This window comes from Hemibagrus wyckioides, linkage group LG01, assembly GCF_019097595.1.
Source record: "Hemibagrus wyckioides isolate EC202008001 linkage group LG01, SWU_Hwy_1.0, whole genome shotgun sequence".
NCBI classification, from domain to species: Eukaryota; Metazoa; Chordata; class Actinopteri; order Siluriformes; family Bagridae; genus Hemibagrus; species Hemibagrus wyckioides.
In genome coordinates this window covers 23,784,171-23,807,911 of record NC_080710.1, presented here as the reverse complement: position 1 = coordinate 23,807,911, position 23,741 = coordinate 23,784,171, and the positions used below count along the sequence as shown (strand labels likewise).

Sequence of the window (23,741 nt, the reverse complement as noted above, 5' to 3'; positions counted from 1 at the left end):
GAAATGGAGTAAGAGACAGAGATGTCGTGGAGAAACAAATACCAATTAAAACGTGAAAGATTGGTGTGGACCCCTTCCCCTCCCTCTCCATCCACCGGGGTCAATCTTAATAAGGCCGGAGAAAGTCTCGTGCTTTCCAGTAGGGACCACGCCAGAGGACCACTGGATTATTAGTGCGATTTACATTTGTACAGCCAGAGAGGATGTTTTGCTTCCACAGTCTACCGGACAACTGGGTCCCCAAGCAAATCACTCAAGCTTGGGTTTGCGGAGAGCTGGTAAGAAGATCTCTAAAGGTTCTCTCCAGCTAGAGGGGCACCATTAAAAACTTGCAGGTTTACTACACCTGTGTGCTACTCAAACTCTGAGAAGTGCAGCACCTCTGGGCACAGGATGACAAGCATTAATTGGGCCTAGTAATTGATTCAAGTGGGGCAATTAAGACAGTGAATAGAGCACAAGATCCCACAAGATTCGGTGTGCAGAATAGCCAACAGTGTTCACAGCTCCAGAATTAAACCCACACAATTCATCTCCGTCATAAGAAAAGTTCATGTCGCTCTCTTTCACCGCATTTGTCTACTAAATGGATTTGCAGCATACAAGTTCTTTCTTTTAGAACCTTAAGGTACATGGGTAAACTCCAAGCAGGTGTGTTCTGTTCTGCATATTTACCTCCTATGGATTACTTTTCTTAAAAAAGCAATAAACAGTAATCTTTCCTTCAAAGAGAACCTTGCACATGAGCCAGTCTCGCTGTGCTTTGTTGAAGATAGCAAATAACTCCTGGCAGACAGCACCATCTTTCCAAAAGTACCAAGCTTAGACAAAAGAATATCACTAGAAAACTCCTTAAACCTGCCAATATTTTTCAAGAGGCGTGTTCCTTCGCACAAATCAAATAGGAGTGCTCTCTGCACAGCTCTCGACATCCCAGTGCGAAATCAGAAATACGACTCCTGAAAACGCCAGCACTCGCTTTCGTGTCGACCGGACTTCAACATGTAACTGAGAACGTCAACGCCATTAAATATCAAAGAGAACCCTTCATCAAAAGGGAGCTTGGAGTGGCATGCACTCTACTGGCTCCACTGCCGAGCTGAAGTAGGACACAGCAAAGTGAGGCAAATTAATAACAGCAACTCATTTTCCCCATAGGTTTCAGAACATTCTGTAATGATATTATGATGATTAATCAAATGCTCGAGAACAATGGGGCCCATTTTTATCGCTCTCTGGCTCAAGGAGCAGGTTCAGGCTCGGGTGAACTGAGGCGGCTATGCCTTTCCAGCATTAAAAAATAAAACCAGTCAACGGCAAATGCAGCGAACTGTGAGAAAATGACATTTCCAATTTACACCTCTCGCAGCCAATGCCAATTGCTACTCCATACTGTAGAGTGTATCCAGGCATGGATTGAATCTCACATTGTTATTTATGTATCATGTTAAATAATGCACACCGCATGGAGGCTCGGTGTATTCTTAGAAACTGTACAGTTAATGAATCAATAAGGAAGCAAATCAGTGTGCAGCAGCAGTGGGCAGCAGCATCAGCAGAGTCAGAGTGCACAAAGCAGCAAACCTTTTCCTGAAGAGGAAATATTCACTGCGTCTTCACATTAAATTTAGAAGCGCATTGCCTATCTTTCTATATTTATAGTCTGTAACGTGGCCTTTCTGCCCAATATCCCAGATTTTAAAAGGATCCATATTATTATTATTGTCGGGCATCTTGTGTTATTCAAGAGTGATTATGAAACACATATCTTGTTATTTTTATTTTAAACATTGTGCCTCTGTATTTTAAATGACTGAAAGGCATGCAGGTGAATGTCACAGGAAAGCAGTACTGTATTCATCTGAGCTGGAAGCACTGGCAGGTTTTTGGGATGGCTTGGCCCCTCTCAAAGTGCACACACAAAGTGGGGAATACTTACATTGCATATAGCCTGATTACAGTGCCAAAGCCACACTCAAAAGAAGGTAAAAACACATTTTCTTGGCGAACCTCTTGAGGCAGTGGACCAAGTCTCCCATGTGGACCAGAAGGCGGTTTTGTTTTCATTTAGCTAAAATGGATGGAAGTGGAATAAGGCCTGATTGTCACTAGAAAAATAGCTGGCAAGAAAGTAAAACTGCAATAGCAGCCAAGAAGAAATAAAGGTGAGCAAAATGGCCTAGAAATGCCACTGGCTGTGTATTAATTTTACTAATCACAGTGAGTTATTTAAAAAGATCTCGTTCATAAAGCTGGTCATTGTAAACAACATATTGAAATGGGGAAGATTTTTTTTAACTTGAAGTGAAGAAATCACAGACTTCTGATTTCACATTTTGTCAGTGTTGTTTCTCTTGGATTCCTATTTGAAATATAACATGATTTCTACACATTTATTACAACCTGAATGTAATATCCTATTTTAGAAAGCAAATATTTCTAATCTGGTGTCAGCATGAAGGGAAGGAATTTATTTTTTGAGTTCCTCTGAAGGTTTCTCAGGAGGGTTTTTTTTTTTTATTTGCCATTATCGCCTCTGGGCTGCTCATTTAGAATCTAATTCTACATCTGAATACATGTAAACCTACTTTGGGACAATATCTACTATTAAAAGAGCTATACCAGTGAAACTGAAATGAATTTTGACGAGAAAACAAAACCCTGACAAATACATTACTCCTTATGGAAATTCAGAGCAGCCACGTTTTCTTTGGCTGCTCACACAGGAAACTAATCATAGCACATGGTGACAGGAATAGCTTCAACGACATGGTTAACACGAGCCATACAGCAGATCCATCAGTGGACTGCTACGTTTCTGACATCCACATAAAGAACGAAACTCCATTCTATTGAACAGAAGGACTGACCTTCAGAAATGCAAGAAGACAAAGCAGCAGCTCCAAACAATAAAAAACAATTCCAATGTTTGCTGTTGAGCTGTCAGAGGCAACCTCATGCATAATGATGTTTAAGTTAACCTGTCATGCTGTTCCAGAAATATGACAAAAAAAAAAAAAACTGTTCATTTTAGTAATTCGCCCAATGAAGCCATCACTCCATCAAAACACACTGCAGATCTCAACAGCAGTCACAAACAGGAAAACATGATCAGAATAGCAAAACATTGCAGATCGTGTTCAGAAAAGAAGTTCGAAGAAATGGAGAAGTGATACAAGCTAATTAAAGCAGAGGCATTAAATAAACCGTGCTGCCTGATACAAAGTGGGTTATCCTAGTATCTAAGTTAATGTGTGGTTAATATGTTAATGCAGCAGATCTGTTTCATGACCACAAACATCAGTCTTTGATTTTCTTTTATAGTTCTGAAATGAGCCTTTGCTAATGATCTGCACAAGCATTCTTTCCTGATATAATTAAATCACTGAAGTGGTCAAACCATTAGCATGCCATTATTAGAATTAATATTATTACTGTTCTCATCCTCATCCTCATCATCATCAACAGCAAAAATCCGTCCTTAATGGATCATAAAGCTACACTTCACAAGTCTGCTGCAGCATAGTCTTCCCATGTGGGTGTTCACCATACCTTCTTTTTAACAGGCTAGATTACACTATAGGAGCATATTATTTGTAATTCAGCGTGGGTTCTGTGATTGTGTGAACTGAAGCAGTGTAATCATTCAGCTATACTACTATAATACTATAATCAGGTTTGTAATTTTGACCATTTTAAGCGCTTTGTACAAAAGGTCAGATTTTCCTCATGACCAATCTCTTCTGTAGAAGAGTGTGGATTTGATCTAGAATGGATCATAAGGTTTTGTACAATCTGCACAGTCCGTGCCAGCTTCGAGTGCACACTGTCATTAAAGCAAAAAGAGGAACTCAAGAAATTGAGCCGAAATTCATGTATCAAGATTCTACTTTTCACTCAAGTCGTTGTCAATGATATAATTTGTAATGAAAATTCTCAGACATTTGGATGTGTGTACTGCATAAATATATACAGTGGAACCTCAGCATGCAAATATAATTCGTTCTGGAGGCGAGTTCTTAAGGCAAAAATCTTTATTGCAAAATGAATTTTCCTATAAGAAATAATGTAAATGCAGATAATCCGTTCCAGCCACACAAACATATTACCAATATGAAGCATAAGTAAACTGTATGGCTGCTTACAAAGAACTGTCCCAAGCCAAGCATTCCATGTCAAGGGTCCTTACAGGAAGTCGTGCCACCAAGCTTGGGCTAAAAATAGAACAGACCACCCATGCCACCCATCTGTCAACAAAAAAACACCCGAAAAATCACGTAGCTTTTGAAGGTATGATAATAGTTGATATAGTGGGTTGAAACAGCTTTCGAAACAGCTTTCACTGACTGAAAAAAACATTCGTAAAACTCATAAACATACTTCGGGTTGGCTCTGCTTGGCTATCCACTGATGCAAACAGGTTTTGAATGGTTCCCGGACGTACGTGCAACTTAGCCGCCATTCGGTTCTGTTTGGTTCGTTTGTATGGCGAAAATATGTCGTATGGCGATGCATATTTCTTGCAAAATTTCAATTCTTAAGGTGAAAATTCGTTCCACTGCATTGTTCTCAGAATATCTTTCCATTTGCTTGAATCTCCAGCTAGTTCTAACATTGGATTCCTCCAATAAATAAATTTCTTTGCTTTATGCATTTTATGCTTTGCTTTATGCTTTATTTATGGATGCCAAAGCATCATCCACTCTGGGTTTGTCCCAGACCACCACATATACTACAAGATGAAGTATACTGATGAAAGAAAGAATATATAACGTCAAGCTGCACCAACTTTATGTTTCATTTCATTTTATGAAAGAGACCATTAAAAAACTGTGTAAAATGTATGTATGTCTTAAATGAGATCAAAACAAAAATGTTATGGCTATTTTTCTATACTTGCATATTAAATGTTTATTCAATCCAGTTATGAAGCAAATTGTTTTGTATTGTATTATATCAGCCCTCAAAGGCTCCTAAAATGTAGGTCATATAGTAAATATGTATGCATAATAACCGTCTAACAGTGAATATACTGGCCAAAGTGCAAAGCAATCTTTCATACAGAACAACTTCAATTAAATTCATCCATTGGATCAATATGTGAATTGAATTTTTAGTTGATCTAAAGCTGGCAATTGAGCTGGTGTGTGATACTGGATGTATTGGCATACCTTTTCAGCTCCTGGGGTTGGTCTCACTGCGAGCTGTGCTCCTGGGGCTTTACTCACTGCCTCTGCATATGACATTCCCATTTCAGCGGCAAGTCCTTGGGAAAAAATCAGCAATAAAAAAGCAAAGCATTAGAAAAGTGCACAGAGGCTTTACATGCTTTTTCAAACAGCTCATGTCTTCACGTTCGGCTTCCTTTTGTGTGTTAGTTGACCTTTGGTATATCCAGCATTTTTCTCTGCTCACTGGTAGTAACGGAAATGAAATTTGGAAAATAGTATAGTGGAGGTGAGGATTTAAAGTGCACCTGGAAAACCGAGGCTACATAGTGATGAATAGTGGAAGAGAAGCCTGATCCCTGTACTGGAAAGCGTCTTCATTTTCAGTCATGATTTGGATGACATGTCAATGTTTTATAAACCAAACAACCAGCCAGGTCATGTCGAGTAAAGCGAGAAATATGCAACTGACAGGTCAAGCTGAAAGTGAAACACCTTGAAAACATAAATCATGTGCCCATCATGCCATATCGATTGAATACCAGAATGACCGAAAGAAATAGAATAAACTCGGATGAGGAATGAGATCGATCTGGTGGAGGTACGAGTTAATTCAGTCATGCTGAACCATGATTCATTTCCTTTCAGGAGCAACAGAATATAAAAGCAGCACCGTCAGCAGTAAACAGTAAAGGAAAGTGTTCATGTGGAAATGCAAGACGATGCAGTGGGGCAGTAATTATCCGAAACCAGCAGTATCTATAACAGCAAGTCAGAGGGTGTGGTGTATTCATTCAGATGAATAAGCACAGACGTCACTGCCACTAATAACTAATTCAGGTTAATAAAAAAGGTTTAACGTAAAAGCATTACCCAAGATTAAAAATAAATAAAGACAGACAGAAAGAAAAACAAATAAAGGAAGTGACGATCATATTTGTACACAACAGCTACTATGCAAAATGATCACGAAATATTGGTACTCCTCTACAGTAATCTACAGAAACAGTTAAGCTAAAGTAAACTGACTGTATGCGGAGGCTAACCAATTAATAATTAACCAATTTTTACAGAACCAATATTTAATTTGACCAGAATTTATTATCACAGCTTATTAGCTTTTCAAAATTTATCTTCAAAGGTCCCAGCCAGGCTGTCTTGCTATAAAATATTTACATCCATGTCCCACGCTCTCTGTGATACCACCAAGCCAGGCCTGCCAAGCCAAATCCATGCTTTTAATTTGAGCTGTTCATCATAATTTGGATGTTCTGTGGACATTAACGAACATTAATTACATCAGTGTTACATATTTAAAAATACTTTTATCTATTGCAGTCATGCCCTGTGATGAAAAGTCAAGTCCTGAGCGTGAGTGTAGTCCTACAACATACCAAGTGTTTCCGTGATGGACTCTGGATTCACTGCAACCCTGACCAGGATAGTGAAGCTGAATTAATGCATTACAGTGATTTTGGAGTTTAATTTAAAAAATGTTTAAGTAGCCTTTATTGTCACATATACACATTATTGCACAGTGAAATCCTTCCTTCACATATCCCATCCTTGGAGGATTGGGGTGAGAGCACAGGGTCAGCCATGATGCAGCACCCCTGAAGGGTGGGGGGTTGGTTGACAACTTGGCGCTGCACGGGGCTTGAACCCCGATCTTCTGGTCAACAACCAAGAGACTTAACCACTTGAACCACCACTGCCCCCAGATCAGATTTGAAGGTCAGATTTTAACTTTGACCTTGTTTATTTATTGATTTATTTGTTTGTTTTGACAATTAGGTTAATTTTGAGCAGTCATTAGGTTGATATTTTTTTTCCCTACAAGAAGTTCTGGCAACCTTGACCTTGATCCAGGCCGCCAGCTTGTTAGTTAGGAAAAGTCTGCTTAATGTCATTAACTAGCTAGATTCAGTGCAGGTTGTTAACTGTTAATTGTAGTGCTGCATACAATCATTACTGCTGAAAAGTCCTCTAAAATTGCATTTGCTTTGGTGCTAAAATGCATTTTGATATTAATGAGTTAGTATTGAAATGCCTTTGAATATTAATGAGCCTAGTTATCCTCAAATGCTGCCACAGACAGAGCAAACATTAGTAGTGGAACACCCTTATGCAGGAAATTCACAAGGAGGCAATATCCAAATTTTATCACCAAATTTTATGCTTCTAGTAATTTTAGACTACACACAATAACATTTTATAGTCAAATGGTATTTATCTCAATATAACATCTTCACATAAAAACCCTGCCATCTAGCTCGTGCATGGAGGAATAATTTGCACACTAAGGCTGCATTCAAAATGGCTTCCTTTTCACCAGAGAGTTTATAACATAACGGCGGTGTAGACTCTTTATCAACATAACAGCATCTGAGTATCAGCCACAGGGAAGGCTTAAACAGGTGCATGCTGCAACTTCTACACTTTCAAGAGATGATGTTAGACTGCTCAGAACTAGGGGGAAAAAAAAGCTATTTGCCCCCAATAGAATTTCTGAAAATGTGCATATAATCACATTGTAATGGTCAGGTTTTATTGTTGTTTATAGTGCTATAATTTAGAAAGAGTACTATAATTTAGTCATAGCAGGAAAAATGACAATTTTTTTCATTTCTTCTATGTAATGTATCAATTATGCCATCTTCAGGTGTAAAAAAGTGCCACTCTCCTGGTAGAATAGAAGATACTAAAGCATCAGTTTCTTCCTAATTACTTAATAGCAAGGCCATGAATGCTTGTCTTAAGTTTGTTGTCAAGAAGCACCTGATCCTTAAGAGTGCTGAAACAAAGTTCTGTGGACAAATGAATCAAAAATATGGAACTTTTGGCCTACGTGGGCCTTGTTATGGCTGGATACTGAATTTCACAATAAGAACCTTATACCAAGAGTCAAGCACGGTAGTGGGAGTGTTATGGTTTAGGGATGCTCTGGGGCCTGGATGTCATACCATTACTGTAGGAACTATGAATTCGTATCTGTATCAGAGAATTCTAGAGGAGCATGTGTCAATGAGCTGAAGCTAAAGCGCAGTTATAACTAGCAACTAGTTCTTGAGTCTAAAGGGGAAATTACTTCTCATAAATGGGCAGTGGGCGTTGCATATCAAATTCACTTTGTTCACTCAAGATCCCTTTTACGCAGTATTACGTTGAAGATCTGATGACATTCAGTGTAAAAATGCAGAAAAGTTAGGGAGCTTTTCACAGCAATTTACATTTATTTTAAATTCAGTTAATACATCATTATTATAAACACTGTGCAGGACTAAAACACTAGTGTGAGTGAGATATCTGAGGCTTCATAGCATATTAACAGAATAATACACAGAATTTCATATCTTCAAATGCCCTTTTCTTTAGTCTAAATAAAAAATACTGTGAAAATTAATTCTGATAGCCCTGAGATAACCACTAATTAAGCTACCTAACATCAAGCAAAGTGTGACTTATCCCTTATTTCTGCAATTGAAAAAGAATGTATTATTGTTTATAGTCAATGTATGATCATTTTTCTTGCTTATTATAGTTTTATTTATATAATTAATGATGTGAAGACTTGATTATAATTAGTTTTCACTTGAAGTCCACATAAAAAACAGAACTGCTGGTTTAGAGCTGTTTGTACATCTCTAGAAAGACAATATAATGTACAAGGCAATATGCAGTATACTAAAAAAGTATAACAAAATATAATAGAGTGAAAATGAGCAGGCTTTGTGCATATGAAGGCAACTTTTGTGTGTGTGTGTGTGTGTGTGTGTGTGTGTTAGAGAGATAGAAAGCTCCAAAAATGCTTGTTTCTCAGTATCCTCCAATGTATAGCCTAATTCTCTCGCTGCCAAGGGGAGGAGGTAAAAAAAATTGCTGACCCACAGCCTGATATCAAGTTGCAAATGGTAGTTAGCAATAAGATGTCATACACAGGTGAAAACAAGCTCTATTTAAACTTTAAGCCTTTTATTTTGTCAGGATGATAAGACATTGTTCGATTCGGTGGCAGGTGTGGCATACTATAACTGAAATGATAGTGGCTATTGCAGAAAGCTGTCAAGAACCCACTGTCAACATATTCCCTAGACTTACTGCTTTAAAAGAATATATGCCAACATACAGAATCAAATCACAGCCTTCAGACCATTCGTTGTTTTAAGTAGGTCCACTGGAGAGTGACGGACATTTCTGTCTCTGTGTACATATAGTCCAGAGTGATGTATTCTGTAATGGTAGACACTAAAACTGTGCAAATGGCAACTGACACAATTGGCGACACACACACACACACCTCAGGTTACTGTCTGAACTAGAGCGAACTAGAGTTCATAATAAGTCATTTCTATCAGAGATTACACCTCCAGACACTTCATGTTGTTTAGGACTAGGAGCCCTATGAGATTTGGTTACATTAATGAAAGCAGAACCGATTCAGAGACGGGGGCACTCAACAGCGAGAACCTTCACTCTCCTCAATATCCCCCATCTGTCTTTCTAGCCATTAAAGCTGACACAAGAGCAATACTGATACTAATGCAATCAAGTCAAGGAGAAATTGAGACAGTGGTTTATGATGATGAACCACTGACACCCATCTCTATTCTGCACTGCTGATGGCCACAGCAGAAATGAATAAATAACACGAATGAATAAAACCGAGTGACGAATATAATAAAAGTGCACTTGTGCCAACCTGAACACCATTCTCCATTGCTCATGTAGGCCACGATCATTTCAAACCTAGGGTCTGCTTTAGCTTTTAATTAATGCCCTGAGGGCCCTCATCAGCCTCGTCTCGCGTCTGTGCGACTGGATTATGATAAGACCAGATGAGAAATTAGAGCAAGGATCCAGAGAAGGCATGATTAAGTTGATGTGTCATCCATCTGAGGTTTTAGCTAATGGCAGAGACTCAGTCCTTAATATCAATTCGCTGTCTCTAATGTCTCTAAAGGCCATTTTCCCCCAAATGTTCAGAAACTAGAGATGTGCTGCTGCTGAATTAATCCAACAGGAACAGTGGGCCTTTTAGTAAAATTCTGTGGAAATGTTTTTACAGGCCACACTGAACTAAAGAGTCAGATTTGCAAAAGTTTACAAAAAGCCAATTGCCAATCACCTGTATATTTCGAGGCATATTCACTGCAAAGCTGATTTACATTTAGTGACACCTGCAAAACACCATAAGAAGGCAAAGCTCAAAGCTGAAAGTGACAAAATGACTAAAAGCTCGCTTCAAAAATCAGTAATTCTTCCATTAATTCAGCTCAGCCAATGCAAGGAGTCAGCAATGACGCACACTTACTCTTAATTTTTTTTAAAGGGATACATTTTTGTCAGAATTCGATAAATAGTTATTTGTCTTCATTCATTTTAGATCACTTTCTCTCAAGTAAGTATAATCAAACAACTGATTTTTAAACACTCACATTCATATATAATAATTTTATTGTTGGTTATTATACAGTTGAGGCCAATCAATTAAGGTGCACATTAGTGTGTCTCTTATACACTGTACAACCAAAGGTATGTGGATATCTGACCATTCCACCCACTTGTGCTTGTTTTACATCCTAGCTTAAAACCATGGGCTGTTAATATGGAGAAGTTCCCCCTTTTCTTTTAAAATAACCTCCACTCTTCTGGGAAGGCTTTTCCCTAGATTTTGGAGCATGGCTTTGGGGATTTGCTCATTCAGCCACGAGAGAATTAATGAACTCATGCAGTGATGCTGGGTGAGGAAGCCTGGCATGCAAGCAGCATTCTAATTCATCCCAAAAGTGTTCAGTGAGGTTGAAGTCAGGGCTCAAGTGCAGGACACCTGAGTTCTTATACATCAACCATGGCAAACCTTGTCTTCCTGGAGCTTGCTTTGTGCATGGGAGCACTGTAATGCTGGAAAAGGTTTGAGTCCTAACTAACTATCTGGATTTTCACCTTCACTATATAAAGCTTCAGGTTAACAGTTGACGAATAAATTTGGTTATATTCAATTTGATTGGGGTTAAGGCTCTGTGTTGTTGCTCAGATGATTGGGGTTCAAGCTCCAGCACCACTAAGCTGCCCCTGTGCAAGGCCCTTAACCCTCATTGCTCAAGGGGCTCTGCATCAAGGCTGACCCTGCGCTCTGGCCCCAACCTCTAAAGTTGGGATATGCGAAGAAAGAATTTTACTGTGCTGTAATGTATATGTGACAGTAATAAAGGCTTCTTCTTCTGATAAATGAGGCTCAGTTGGAGATGGAACACAAACATTAAGTCAGAAAGGAGAGAGTTTTCACAGACTTTTCAGAGTCTTTATCCTCTCTGGTCTGATTAGCAAACTAATGATATGGCTCATTTTAAAAAAAAAAGTCATCAACAAAAGTAAAAGGGATAGAGAAGTATGGATTTATTCTCCCCATATCACATTGAAAAACAAAACAAATGTGTTTTCGTGTTTAGACACTGTGCTACTAGTCAGAAATGGTAACCTCAAATCCCAGAACAAAACATAACATAACCACTAAGGTTCAGCATTAAAAGGTGACCGATTTTAATTAATCAACCATGTTAGTTGTTTATCCCGACTTTTGTAAGCAAGCAATTTATCTGGACCTTTAGAAATTTTAATTGAATACCACAGAACCGTGTTAAAACTCCTCTGAATCACTACAGTGAGTCATGTAACGTGTAATTATATGTGCCTGATGAAACCGGTGATTAGGATGTTAGACACTGCAGCTCATAGGAAGCTGTTTGGATTAATCGACTGCAGAGTCACACTCTGTTACACACTGAATATTTCAGCACTTCACCATTTGGTTCCTTTGTCAGGATGAAAGCATAACATACATAGTCACGTATTGCACATTTTCCTCTCATTACTGTTTGCCACCAGGTAATTAACAATAAGCACTGAAATGCCATTTGATTGAAAGCAAAAGGGGGTCTCTGACATCGGACTGCATGTAATAGTTACACAGGCGAATCAAAATCTTGGATTTACTAGATCGGATGATTCTGGCAAAAACGAAAATGTAATAAATATGTAATTAGCATGACGCTGACGATATGTTAAAGGGTTTTCCACAAAGATATGGCTTGCAAGAATAAAAAAGTGCTTTAACATCTTTACATTTATAGCTCGATATCTTAAAATGACAGAAGCTGGTTGTAGAAATGTACACAGAATCTTACAGTTTTGTATATCTGTATTTTTGAATTGTTTACATTGTTATAGACATTAAACACTTTAACTCCTACTCATTAACACTGACTCAATGATACTGACCCAAAAACAAAACTAAATAAACTTTTAATGTGGATTACACTAATACGAACAACAGGAATGCAGTCTTGATGCCATTTATGCTAAACAGGTAATAAAATATTGAAAAACAGTATTATATACTAAGAAAATAATTAAAACATAACTGCATGGTAAGAGCATGCAATGCTGAGAATTTGCTGAATATTGTATACAAATATATAGTATGATATATAAGCTAAAAAATACCAAAATAACAGGGATATGGTGATGCAAGCACACACACACACTCTCTCTCTCTCACTGACACATGCAAACACACACACACACACACACACACAACTAGTGATAGCACTCATCCAGTGGAACAACATGGAGGTCATGAGTTCAGATGCATCAGCGGTCTCTAAAGAAAAGGCATGGCATTTTCCCCCGTCAAATAATTCCTGCCTGCTTCTCCTTCCCGTTTAATTAACCAGAGCTTCAAGAGAATTCAGAAATCAGCAGTACAAAAGCAAGAGTGAAGGCTGCTTCTCAGGCAAGCTTTTATATGCAATAACAAGAGAGCTTAGGGTGACACATTAACACTCCATGCAAATGGGAAAGCATTGCCAAACCCCTTGTCAGGAAAAAAAAATGCAAACAACAGACTGAATAATAAAAGAATAATTACAGACTTACTCAAGAATTTAAAGCTCCCTGGTCCATTATAGCAATTAAGCAATAGGGTGTATAACATGCGGATCTTGGTGAACGCTCCAAATGGTTCACTCAGGCTTGATGCTTTTAAACGACACTCTCCGTCAAGTCATATTAGTCTAATCAGATTGATGAGTCTGTCTGGAGTGCAGTCATGACAAGACGTAGCACTCTAACATGAATTCTAACCATGCGCTCACAAGAAACAGTTCTGGGCTTCTATATAACACAGAGAGATGTATGATGCCCAGAAGAGTTTGATGATAAACACTAATGAAGGCTAAATTAGACAAACGGGTGAGATATGAAACTGTACGTCAAGCCCAGACGTTGTAATCATTTATCCACACAACTGTTTTGATCAGGTGTTAAATATTTGACATTTATATCACAGCTGTTCTGCTGATTATTTCCAGTAAGAACGATCAAGAGAAATAAGCTCTCTGTTCATATATAACAAGAGATAATCCTACCATGCACAGCTCTGTAGGCGCAGCCGAGGCAGGCAGAGTTGGCCACGTCGATGGTGTACACCGGAGCGTTGAACACGTCAGACAGAACCTGTGTCATTGAGAAGAGGTCATGCTCATTATATTCCTGACACGATCTCAGTCACAAAGGTGGAATACATAACTGTTTTACATAGATGATGCCATCATGTATGCCTCTATACAATATGATCTACTGATGTACACCATCATTATACAACATGCAGCAATACGCATGCAGACATACTGTATCTGCCATGCTTTTCTGCTTTGTGTAAAGCTAAATTGTCCTTTGCAGTGCTTCATCACCGAATTTTAAATCTATAATAATGTCATTGGAGCAGTACAGTGACAAGGCAGAAAGCCTCACACAGAAAGCTCTAGGGTCTCCAGTTCGATCCTGAGCTCAGTTTAGTGTTCATGCGAGTTCCCTTCAGGTTCTCTAGTTTTCTCCTGCTCCCCAAAAACAAGGCAGAATTAACATTTACGGCATTTAGCAGACTCTCTTATTCAGAGCGACGTACAAAAGTGCTTTGAAGTGTCTATCAATGAATACATCAATGCTGGTTCATTAGGTCACAGATTAAGAATACCCATCAGTCTAAAACTCTGTTAGGATAGCACACAGACTACGTTTTTAAAAGAATAAAGCATCAGGTGGTATTGGGTACTGAAAACTAACGCCTAGTGATGCTGAGCTTATTAAATGAGCTTATCAAATATGAACTTATGGATGGATGGATGGATGGATGGATGATTAGAGTTTGGATAGATGGATGATTGGATGGCTGGATGGATGGATGGATGGATGATTGGATGGATGGTTGCATAGATGGATGATTGGATGGATAAGTTATAGACAGTGAAGACAGTGGATAGAAGATAGCAAATATGTGGATTGTGCTGTGCAACCTGTGGCTCTGAAAGTGCTCTTTAACACACTGTTGTAATTGTAATAACTGTAACAACTGAATTCACTATGCCACAGTGCAAGGATTTTATTTAATTTCTATTTAGCGTTAAAGGACTATAAAAAAAATAACTGCAAGAGGAATTCTTAGGGGAGCAGGAGTGAGATTAAAAAACTCTCCACTTTACAGCTCTCCACTTTATACAAAATGTTAACAGTGTTTCTGTTCCATTAAGACGAAGGAAAATAAAAGGAAGACTTTTCACAGCATAGAGCATAGCGTAGTTGAGTTTAGTATAGGCTCCAAACACATTTTTGGAAACACACCCACTAAACCTCCCAGATGCTTCTGTTTATGTTTATGTCCTTCATCCATTATTAAGCTATAAGGAGTTATCACACCATGCTGCGCTCTTATTTTCAGATTCAGTAATTTCATCCACATGAGTGCGTTTTAAAAATTGGTAGGTCATTAAATAGTGCAACATGGTGTAATACGCTATTAAATAGCGCCGGGTAATAAATTGGTTGTGTTTCATTGTTAACAGTGGAGCCTAAAAGCAGCACTGAAGCTGGAAATTTAATTTGTAGCCTGTGTTAAGCTGTTAATGGAAGTGTGATGTGATGTGCTGCTGAAATAAAACAGCCTAAAAAGAGTAATAAGTTGCAACGTTTTTGCAGAGAAAATATGACTGGTTGACTTTTTTAATTACTGGTTAAAAATTGAGTTTACGTCCTGGTTAGGGTCACGCTGGATCTGTAACCTATGAATACATTATGCTGTAAAGCAGAAAATACACCTTGGATTTTGACATCACAACAGGCTAACACAGGCTGGGGTTTGAACTATTGACCCTGTATCTGTGAGATACACTATATTACCAAAAGTATTCACTCACCCATCCAAATAATCAGAATCAGGTGTTCCAATCACTTCCATGGCCACAGGTGTATAAAATCAAGCACCTAGGCATGCAGACTGTTTTTACAAACATTTGTGAAAGAATGGGTCGCTCTCAGGAGCTCAGTGAATTCCAGCGTGGAACTGTGATAGGATGCCACCTGTGCAACAAATCCAGTCGTGAAATTTCCTCGCTCCTAAATATTCCACAGTCAACTGTCAGCTGTATTATAAGAACGTGGAAGTGTTTGGGAACGACAGCAACTCAGCCACGAAGTGGTAGGCCACGTAAACTGACGGAGCGGGGTCAGTGGATGCTGAGGCTCATAGTGCGAAGAGGTCGCCAACTTTCTGCAGAGTCAATCGCTACAGACCTCCAAACTTCATGTGGCCTTCAGATTAGCTGAAGAACAGTGCGCAGAGAGCTTCATGGAATGGGTTTCCATGGCCGAGCAGCTGCATCCAAGCCATACATCACCAAGTGCAATGCAAAGCGTCGGATGCAGTGGTGTAAAGCACGCCACCACTGGACTCTAGAGCAGTGGAGACGCGTTCTCTGGAGTGACCAATCGCGCTTCTCCATCTGGCAATCTGATGGACGAGTCTGGGTTTGGCGGTTGCCAGGAGAATGGTACTTGTCTGACTGCATTGTGCCAAGTGTAAAGTTTGGTGGAGGGGGGATTATGGTGTGGGGTTGTTTTTCAGGAGCTGGGCTTGGCCCCTTAGTTCCAGTGAAAGGAACTCTGAATGCTTCAGCATACCAAGACATTTTGGACAATTCCATGCTCCCAACTTTGTGGGAACAGTTTGGAGCTGGCCCCTTCCTCTTCCAACATGACTGTGCACCAGTGCACAAAGCAAGGTCCATAAAGACATGGATGACAGAGTCTGGTGTGGATGAACTTGACTGGCCCGCACAGAGTCCTGACCTCAACCTGATAGAACACCTTTGGGATGAATTAGAGCGGAGACTGAGATCCAGGCCTTCTCGTCCAACATCAGTGTGTGACCTCACAAATGCGCTTCTGGAAGAATGGTCAAAAATTCCCATAAACACACTCCTAAACCTTGTGGACAGCCTTCCCAGAAGAGTTGAAGCTGTTATAGCTGCAAAGGGTGGACCGACGTCATATTGAACCCTATGGATTAGGAATGGGATGTCACTTAAGTTCATATGAGAGTCAAGGCAGGTGAGCGAATACTTTTGGCAATATAGTGTATGTTACACCAGCATGTCTCCTCTATCCATATAATGTATATTTTGTAATAAGAATTCTAGCTCACACTCAAACCGGGTTTAAATGTGCATACTTGGGAAACACAAGCAGCGTTACGTGTTAATACTGTCAAAAAAAAGCGTGCACATGGAAAATCGGCTGAACTATACAGGGATCATAGCACCAACGAGCTTCCACTGAGTCCTTGAGCAAAGCTCTTAACCCCCAACTGCTTAGTTGCTTTTATCCAGAGTAATTGTAAGTCTCTCAGTCAGAACTATAATGCGGCCATTTTGGTTTGTTTTTTTTTTTTTGCTTGTTGCTCAGTGGGGTCCAGGTTAGGTGACTGCCTTAAACAGCTGTATCTTAACATGTACCCTTTTTTGTTTTTTTTTTAGCATTTTAGATTTTCCAGCCCCATTATAATCCGATTTTTATTGACATTGACGCACACCTTCCAGAATATGAATGCTGAAATGAAACGCAGGCCTTTTGTTAGGTTGCTAGCGTACAAAATCATGATGCAACAACACGCAACTGACCAAAAAAGAAAAAAAAAACAGAACAGTCAACTGTCCAAATAAAACAGGGGACTTTTGTATACATAATTGTGCAGGCCCCGCTTCAATCTCAATCCAAAGCAATTTAGTGTTGAGACAAAAAATGACACTATGTTTGCTTAATGTGGTTTGACAGCAAAAGCAATGCACTAGTGCAAAATATTCCATTATATATCTAAAGTGTTAGAAATTAACTACTTATTTGTAAAAAAAAAAAAAAAACCTAAATCACTTGAAAAGACATCTGCATTAAATTTCATTTTTCAGATTAAGAAATAAGAGGTAATGTGTCTTATCACTTAATAGAATGTAGTTTAGATGAATTGAAGTTGATCTATCTATCTATCTATCTATCTATCTATCTATCTATCTATCTATCTATCTATACTATCTGATCTATCTGATCTATCTGATCTATCTATCTATCTATCTATCTGATCTATCTATACTATCTATACTATCTGATCTATCTGATCTATCTATCTATCTATCTATCTATCTATCTATCTATCTATCTATCTATCTATCTATCTATCTATACTATCTGATCTATCTATCTATCTATCTATCTATCTATCTATCTATCTATCTATCTATCTATCTATCTATACTATACTATACTATCTGTCTTTTTAATTCTCTTTCTTTCTATCTTTAGGTTAAAAACCTGCACGTTAATTGTCTGTTGAACTGCTGTGACAATTGAATTTCCCCACTGTGGGATCAATCAAGTTTTTTTTATCTTATCTTATCTTATCTTATCTTATCTTATCTATCTGTCTGTATATATCACTTTTCAGAAATGAGTCTGGGTTAAGGGTACCATCTCTGAGCTGGACATCATATACACTAGAGATACCAGCTCTCCAAAATCCACCTTGTTTTGTATTATGTTATTGTGCTATATTGTACATTTATATCATGAATAAATAACAGAACCATTAAAAAACAGCCATGGATTCGACTCTATCTAAAAAGATAAGCCTATATGCTGTATAACCTTCACTGCCAAAGAAAAGAAAATATTTGCTAATTTTACTTTACATTCAATTTGAAATTCTGAAGATTGTCGCATGGAACTTAATCTGATGAAATCCTTTTATACATTTCACCCAAGCTGAAGTTATTTTATCTCGTATATTAGAGTGTCTATAATAGTATAATGTCACACAGCCATGAACAACAAGAAGACAAAATTCTGTACTGTAATCATATAATGTTCAACATAATGTAATGTTAAATGCTTTGGGATTTGTGTGTGCAAGTACAAAGTGCATTAGCTATCCTGCACAAATCTCTCTCTCTCTCTCTCTCTCTCTCTCTCTTTCTAGCCCTCCAAACCAGGAAGCATAAATAAAATACCAATAAATATCCATTTACTGAATCTGCATTTATAGGCATGCAAACGCAAGCATTTGCCTCTGCATCCTTCCACCATTCTGACACTGAACAGATTGAGAGATGAACACTTTTGTTCATTACCACATCACAATGTGCAGCTTTTTAGAGAAAGTCCTTCTAATTTCATGAAAAACAAAGCATTGCTGAGAAACACACAAAAAGCTGTTCAGAATTCTAAGTGTGGTCAAAAACAAGCGTGCATTCACCAAGCGATTTGTAGTTGTCTGCTGTTTTGCTGCATACCTGAAGTATGTCCTTGTTAGATGAGGCCCCTCCTGTCGCCAGAACTCGTGTTCCCTGTACTATAGTAAAAAAATAAGAAAAAAAAATTACTTTTACAGTAATTACAGTAATGTCAAATGCAAAGCAGGGCCTCAGGGATACACCATTTGAACATTTTAACCATACACACACTATTAAACATCTCATGTACTGGCTTTGTTATTTCGCTCATGGGCTAAAATGACAACCTTGTTCTATTTTTATAGCACTAAATGGTCTTTAAGGACCTGAGCTTCAAAAGAATATTTAGAGCTCGTATACTGCTCTCAGAGTTACACAAGAAGCTGTAATAAAATCAAGTTCTGATTTACTAAAAGGTTTGTGCATGTAAAAAAAACACATGCAAACATGTTAAAACCTTCAGAAAGAACACGCACGATGTTACTAACAGGATCTGTGGAGGATTCACTTGAGTAACAGGAATGAACAGGACTGGTCTGTTTTGCATGTCTAGCTTTATGAATATGCAATTTGGACTGATTCTACCTAAATGTGCAAAATGTAGGACAGTGTGAATGCACACTGATTAATTTAGCATTCACAATGCAATTTAGCATGCCTGAAAGTGTCACTTCAGAAAGGTGATGTTTTTATACATATGCAAACCTTAGTAAATCAGTGTCTCGGTAATTTGCTGCAGTCAGTATCTTTTTTTATTCTGTGCAATGGCTTTTTTAAAAAAGATTTTAAAAGCCTTTCTTTCTTCTGACCATCGACTCTGTCAGAAAAGCAGGGCTGAAATTGATGAAAATGCAGACAGAGTTCAATGGAAACAAAGACAATCAAAGAAATCCAAATCATAAGGCAAAAACATTATCCAAAAACAGAAAAGGTCAGGCCATTTGCAAAAAAAACCAAAAAAAAAACAGAGAGAAAACAATATTCCAGAAACAAAAAGTGGGAGAGAGAGAGATCCAACATGATCAAAAGGCTTGGTGAAGTCAGGTACAACACTCATCATTACCTCACATTGACTGTGTGTTTGCGAGTCCTCATTATACCGACTGGTGTGATTGGGGACATATGACCGTTAAGTTTGTGTCTTTTGGGAGTCCAGGGCGGTCATGTTTGTAGGCCATCCACTAGGAGTTAACCTGACAGAATCATTATGGCTGAAAATCAAAGCCTAGCTTTGGCTAGAGGTGGAAATTAACAAAGAACAAAGTCTTCACGCATCTGTACTTTACACAAGTTTTGTTGTTTCCACCAAATATTCTTGACTTACGAATTATTTATTTACTACAGTCCAAAAGAAAATAAACCTCCACTCACTCAATTTTCATTCCAATTTAACCGTAATGATATATTTGTAAAGTCAAAAAGTTACTTTTTAGCTTTAACACATCTGACAGATTACCTTGATGCTAACTATTTCTATGTACACCGTTCGTTTGTATTGTCACAGCTAGCAATAAGCATTTTATCATTTATCACGCCAGCTAATATTTGAGAGATTAGAGCTTAGAACTTGATAGACGTATATGAAGCACAACTTCATCGTTTCCTAGAATATACATTTCAGGAAGCAGTAGCATTTCGGGTACTTTTACCACCTCTAGCTGTGACGCACACACTGGTGTCATGCCCTACCACAGCCACAGCAAATGGGACACAACCCACAATGACATTTCTCCCTCTTGCAGTGCATTATCATCATACCTTCCTGTGCTGTATTAAATCTCATCACCCAGCATAGCCTTGGGGTGCCAATAAGAACCAAGAGCAACCACGATTGATTTTTTGCCTCGTTCACGCTCTTTCATTGACCGCCAATGACTGATGTACATCAAAGGTCAGAATTGAGAAGGAGAAAAAAAAGCACCACCATGTAGGCGTAGAGACTAACTGAAAGACAGGAAAGCTAACAAAAACAGACCATACACTGTACATAGCTCTCACTGTATAATAAACATAACAGAGCTCCTTATAATAAAGGCAGCTTTAAATGTTATGAAGTTGCTGGTAACACTGCTGTTCATGTTTTCTCCCATCCAAACACAGAAACATTAATACACGTTAATATAACAGCCAGTTTGAGGTTATACTGTATAGCTGCAGAGATGGAAGCCTTGAATGTATGAATATCTCTATTCACAAAGTCTATAAATGTGATTTTTGATTACGAGCAAAAAAAGCAGACATCTTTTCTATCTTCAGGCGGTGTGCCGTCAATAATCTCTCGGCTATTACTATTGACAAACAGAGCAGTAAAGTAAGCATGAAGCTGCACTGAGCCGTTTATTTTAGCCTCTCTCATCTTAGAATCGAAGCAAATCTATAGAGCCAGTGCATGTGTGCAGGCTTCTGGAAACATCAAATTCATTCAATGGATAGTAATATAAAAAACTCTTCAAACATGACTGCGGCACTATAGAGGTTAAAATATATGCAAATATACTTGGCTAGTTAAACCTTTTTACCAGGACACTGATTTATCAGACGGATTCGATCATGTGTAAACAAATAAATTGTTTTATTGCTGCAAGTCTGATATAAAATGAAGAATGACTTTATTGGCTTTCAGTGTGAGATGTTTTTCCTTCAATTACACAGAATTTTAGTAGTTGATGATAAAATGAAAATTTTAGATGCTTATCTACAAGCACTTGGGGCATCTCAGAGAGCAGATATGGGTGTGATATCAGCTTTTACTTTGAAGATAGTGGGATAGAAGTAGTGGGAACTTTAGGTAAAAACAGAAATACCCATGAAAAATGACAAGTTATTAAAGCTCATATGAGCTATTAAGCATTACATGTCAAAGAAATCCAATGCTGAACAAATTCCATTTTTTGGCTTTGGTAAAATAGCACTTCCACCTCGTCGCCATAGCTTTAATTCAATTCTAATATGGAGTACAAACTGTGTCACCATCCATTTACCCATACACCCTTCCTGAGCAAGCAAGGTGGTTGATCAATTGTGTAATCAATCTGCCTTCATTATAACCATCACACTGTCAAATTATCATTTGCATCATCATTTGGGATCTGACTATAAAAGCAACAAACACAAAAGTCAAAATTAAGCATGTTCCAATATGTCATCATTTCATCATGATAACAGTTGAAGCTTTTACCACAATTTATATCATCAACAAATTGTACTTGACTTGGGTTTGGTTTTAATATAAAGATCACCCAAGTCAAAGCGACAAGTCTGTCCATTATTTTCAGGAAGATTTATGGATTTACCTTCGCAGAGAAGGTCGCATCTGTCCAAAACGTGGCCTTCAAATACATCCAGTGGATGAAAGCTGACAAGACAGCTGTCCGTACCCTGCCATCTGAGAAGGACAGTTTTAAATTATGGGAGCACAAAGCTGTCTATCTAAACAGCCTTCTTCCAAATGTCAGGGAGAAACAATATTTAGAAGTGTTCATATAATAAATGGCATTTGGATTATTGTACTGTGATATACATGCCACTTGATTAGGAACACCCAGACACTTTCTTACTCACATGGGAGCAGCATAATGCATAAAATCATAGAGATACAGAACAACAGCTTCAGTTAATGTTACATCAAAAAAGGGATATCAGTGATTTTGACTGTAGCCTGATTGTATCCACAGTCAGACAGGGCATTTCAGAATCTGCTGATCTCAAATGAATTTCACACACAACATGAATGGTATAGAAAACGAAACATATCCAGTGAGCAGCAGATTTGTAGGTGGAAACCTTATGCTCTAGTACATCTGATCAAATGCACATTATCATCTAGTGCTTGCTAATATTATGAACAGCAGCTATGCTCATTCACTTGCTTCTCTATTACCCATCCCCAGGCATCCAGAGATTGTGTCAGCTCCAATTCTGTTCCGCTTCATGAAGATTTCGGACAGTCAGTGAGAAGGGGCCAACCCCATGTCGACTTTGAGGACTTCCAACGTCCTAATCAATACACAAAATAACATACTACATATGCTGTATCTCCATCATTGAGCATGTGAAGGCATCAGCATGGAGGACCTAGTCTTGATTCTATAATGAACTCAGATGTTGAGCTGCTCAGGAGCTCCTGCTTACTTAACTCCAAATGACTGTAGAAAGAACATTATTTATAATCACACTCTCCAGTGTTTATGGTAATTCACACTCTTTGGTGTCACCCAAATGAGGATGGGTTCCCTTTTGAGTCTAGTTCCTCTCAAGGTTTCTTTCCTCACCACAGTTGCCTCTGGCTTGCTCATTAGGGACAAGTACAAATACATTTTAATATAAGTCTAATATTAACCTTGAACTTTTTGTACTATATTTCTTATGTTCTGTAAAGCTGCTTTGGGACAAAGTCCATTGTTAAAAGTGCTATACAAATAAAACGGAATTGATTCAAATTGAATTACCTTGTTGATGAGAAACTGGTTTGAGCTGACAGTAAAGCTACGAGAGCCATGAGGAGGATAAAACAATAGAAGACTACTTCGAGTAACACTCCTGTACGCCAAGAACTGCATCTGAGGTGATTGTAAGTAATGTCTCTCCAAAACTAGAGAGCTGAAGGTTAGAAAAACATGATCTGCTTCCAAATAAAGTAGGCATCATCTAAACAATTAAGGGTGCCTCCTGAGGATATGTCTCACCTGCATCTCACAGCTTCTAGGATCTTTCAAAATAGCCGGAGTGTGTTAATATTCTGAAAGATACAGTAAGGGCAAATAAGGGCTTTGCTGAATGTGCTTACTGTAAAATAGTTGTGAAATCGTCTGCTTGTGTGTGTGTGTTTTTTTTTACACATCTACTTAAACAGATCTATTTCTGCCAGGTTTCAGGTCGGAAAGGCAAGCGCACTCTCCCACACAGAAACCACAAATGAACAGAATGAGACTTCTATTTTAGGAGAAACGTCTTATAAGAA

General features: G+C 38.3%; 1 protein-coding gene across 2 annotated transcripts in view; it reads right to left on the bottom strand.

The window, feature by feature from the left end:
* xylb (xylulokinase homolog (H. influenzae)) overlaps nucleotides 1-23,741 on the bottom strand; it is a 55,159-nt gene that overhangs the window by 5,663 nt on the left and 25,755 nt on the right. Inside the window, exons 16-19 of one of the 2 annotated variants that reach the window (XR_009205852.1) lie at nucleotides 22,075-22,166; nucleotides 18,842-18,900; nucleotides 13,595-13,682; nucleotides 5,172-5,266 (exon numbers count right to left, since the gene is read on the bottom strand). Coding sequence is in view for 1 of the 2 variants with exons in the window: in XM_058400239.1 (XP_058256222.1) it covers nucleotides 5,172-5,266; nucleotides 13,595-13,682; nucleotides 18,842-18,900 (242 nt within the window). In the remaining variant the exon portion in view is untranslated. The remainder of the gene's footprint in view (nucleotides 1-5,171; nucleotides 5,267-13,594; nucleotides 13,683-18,841; nucleotides 18,901-22,074; nucleotides 22,167-23,741) is intronic. The other variant, XM_058400239.1, reaches the window with a different exon arrangement.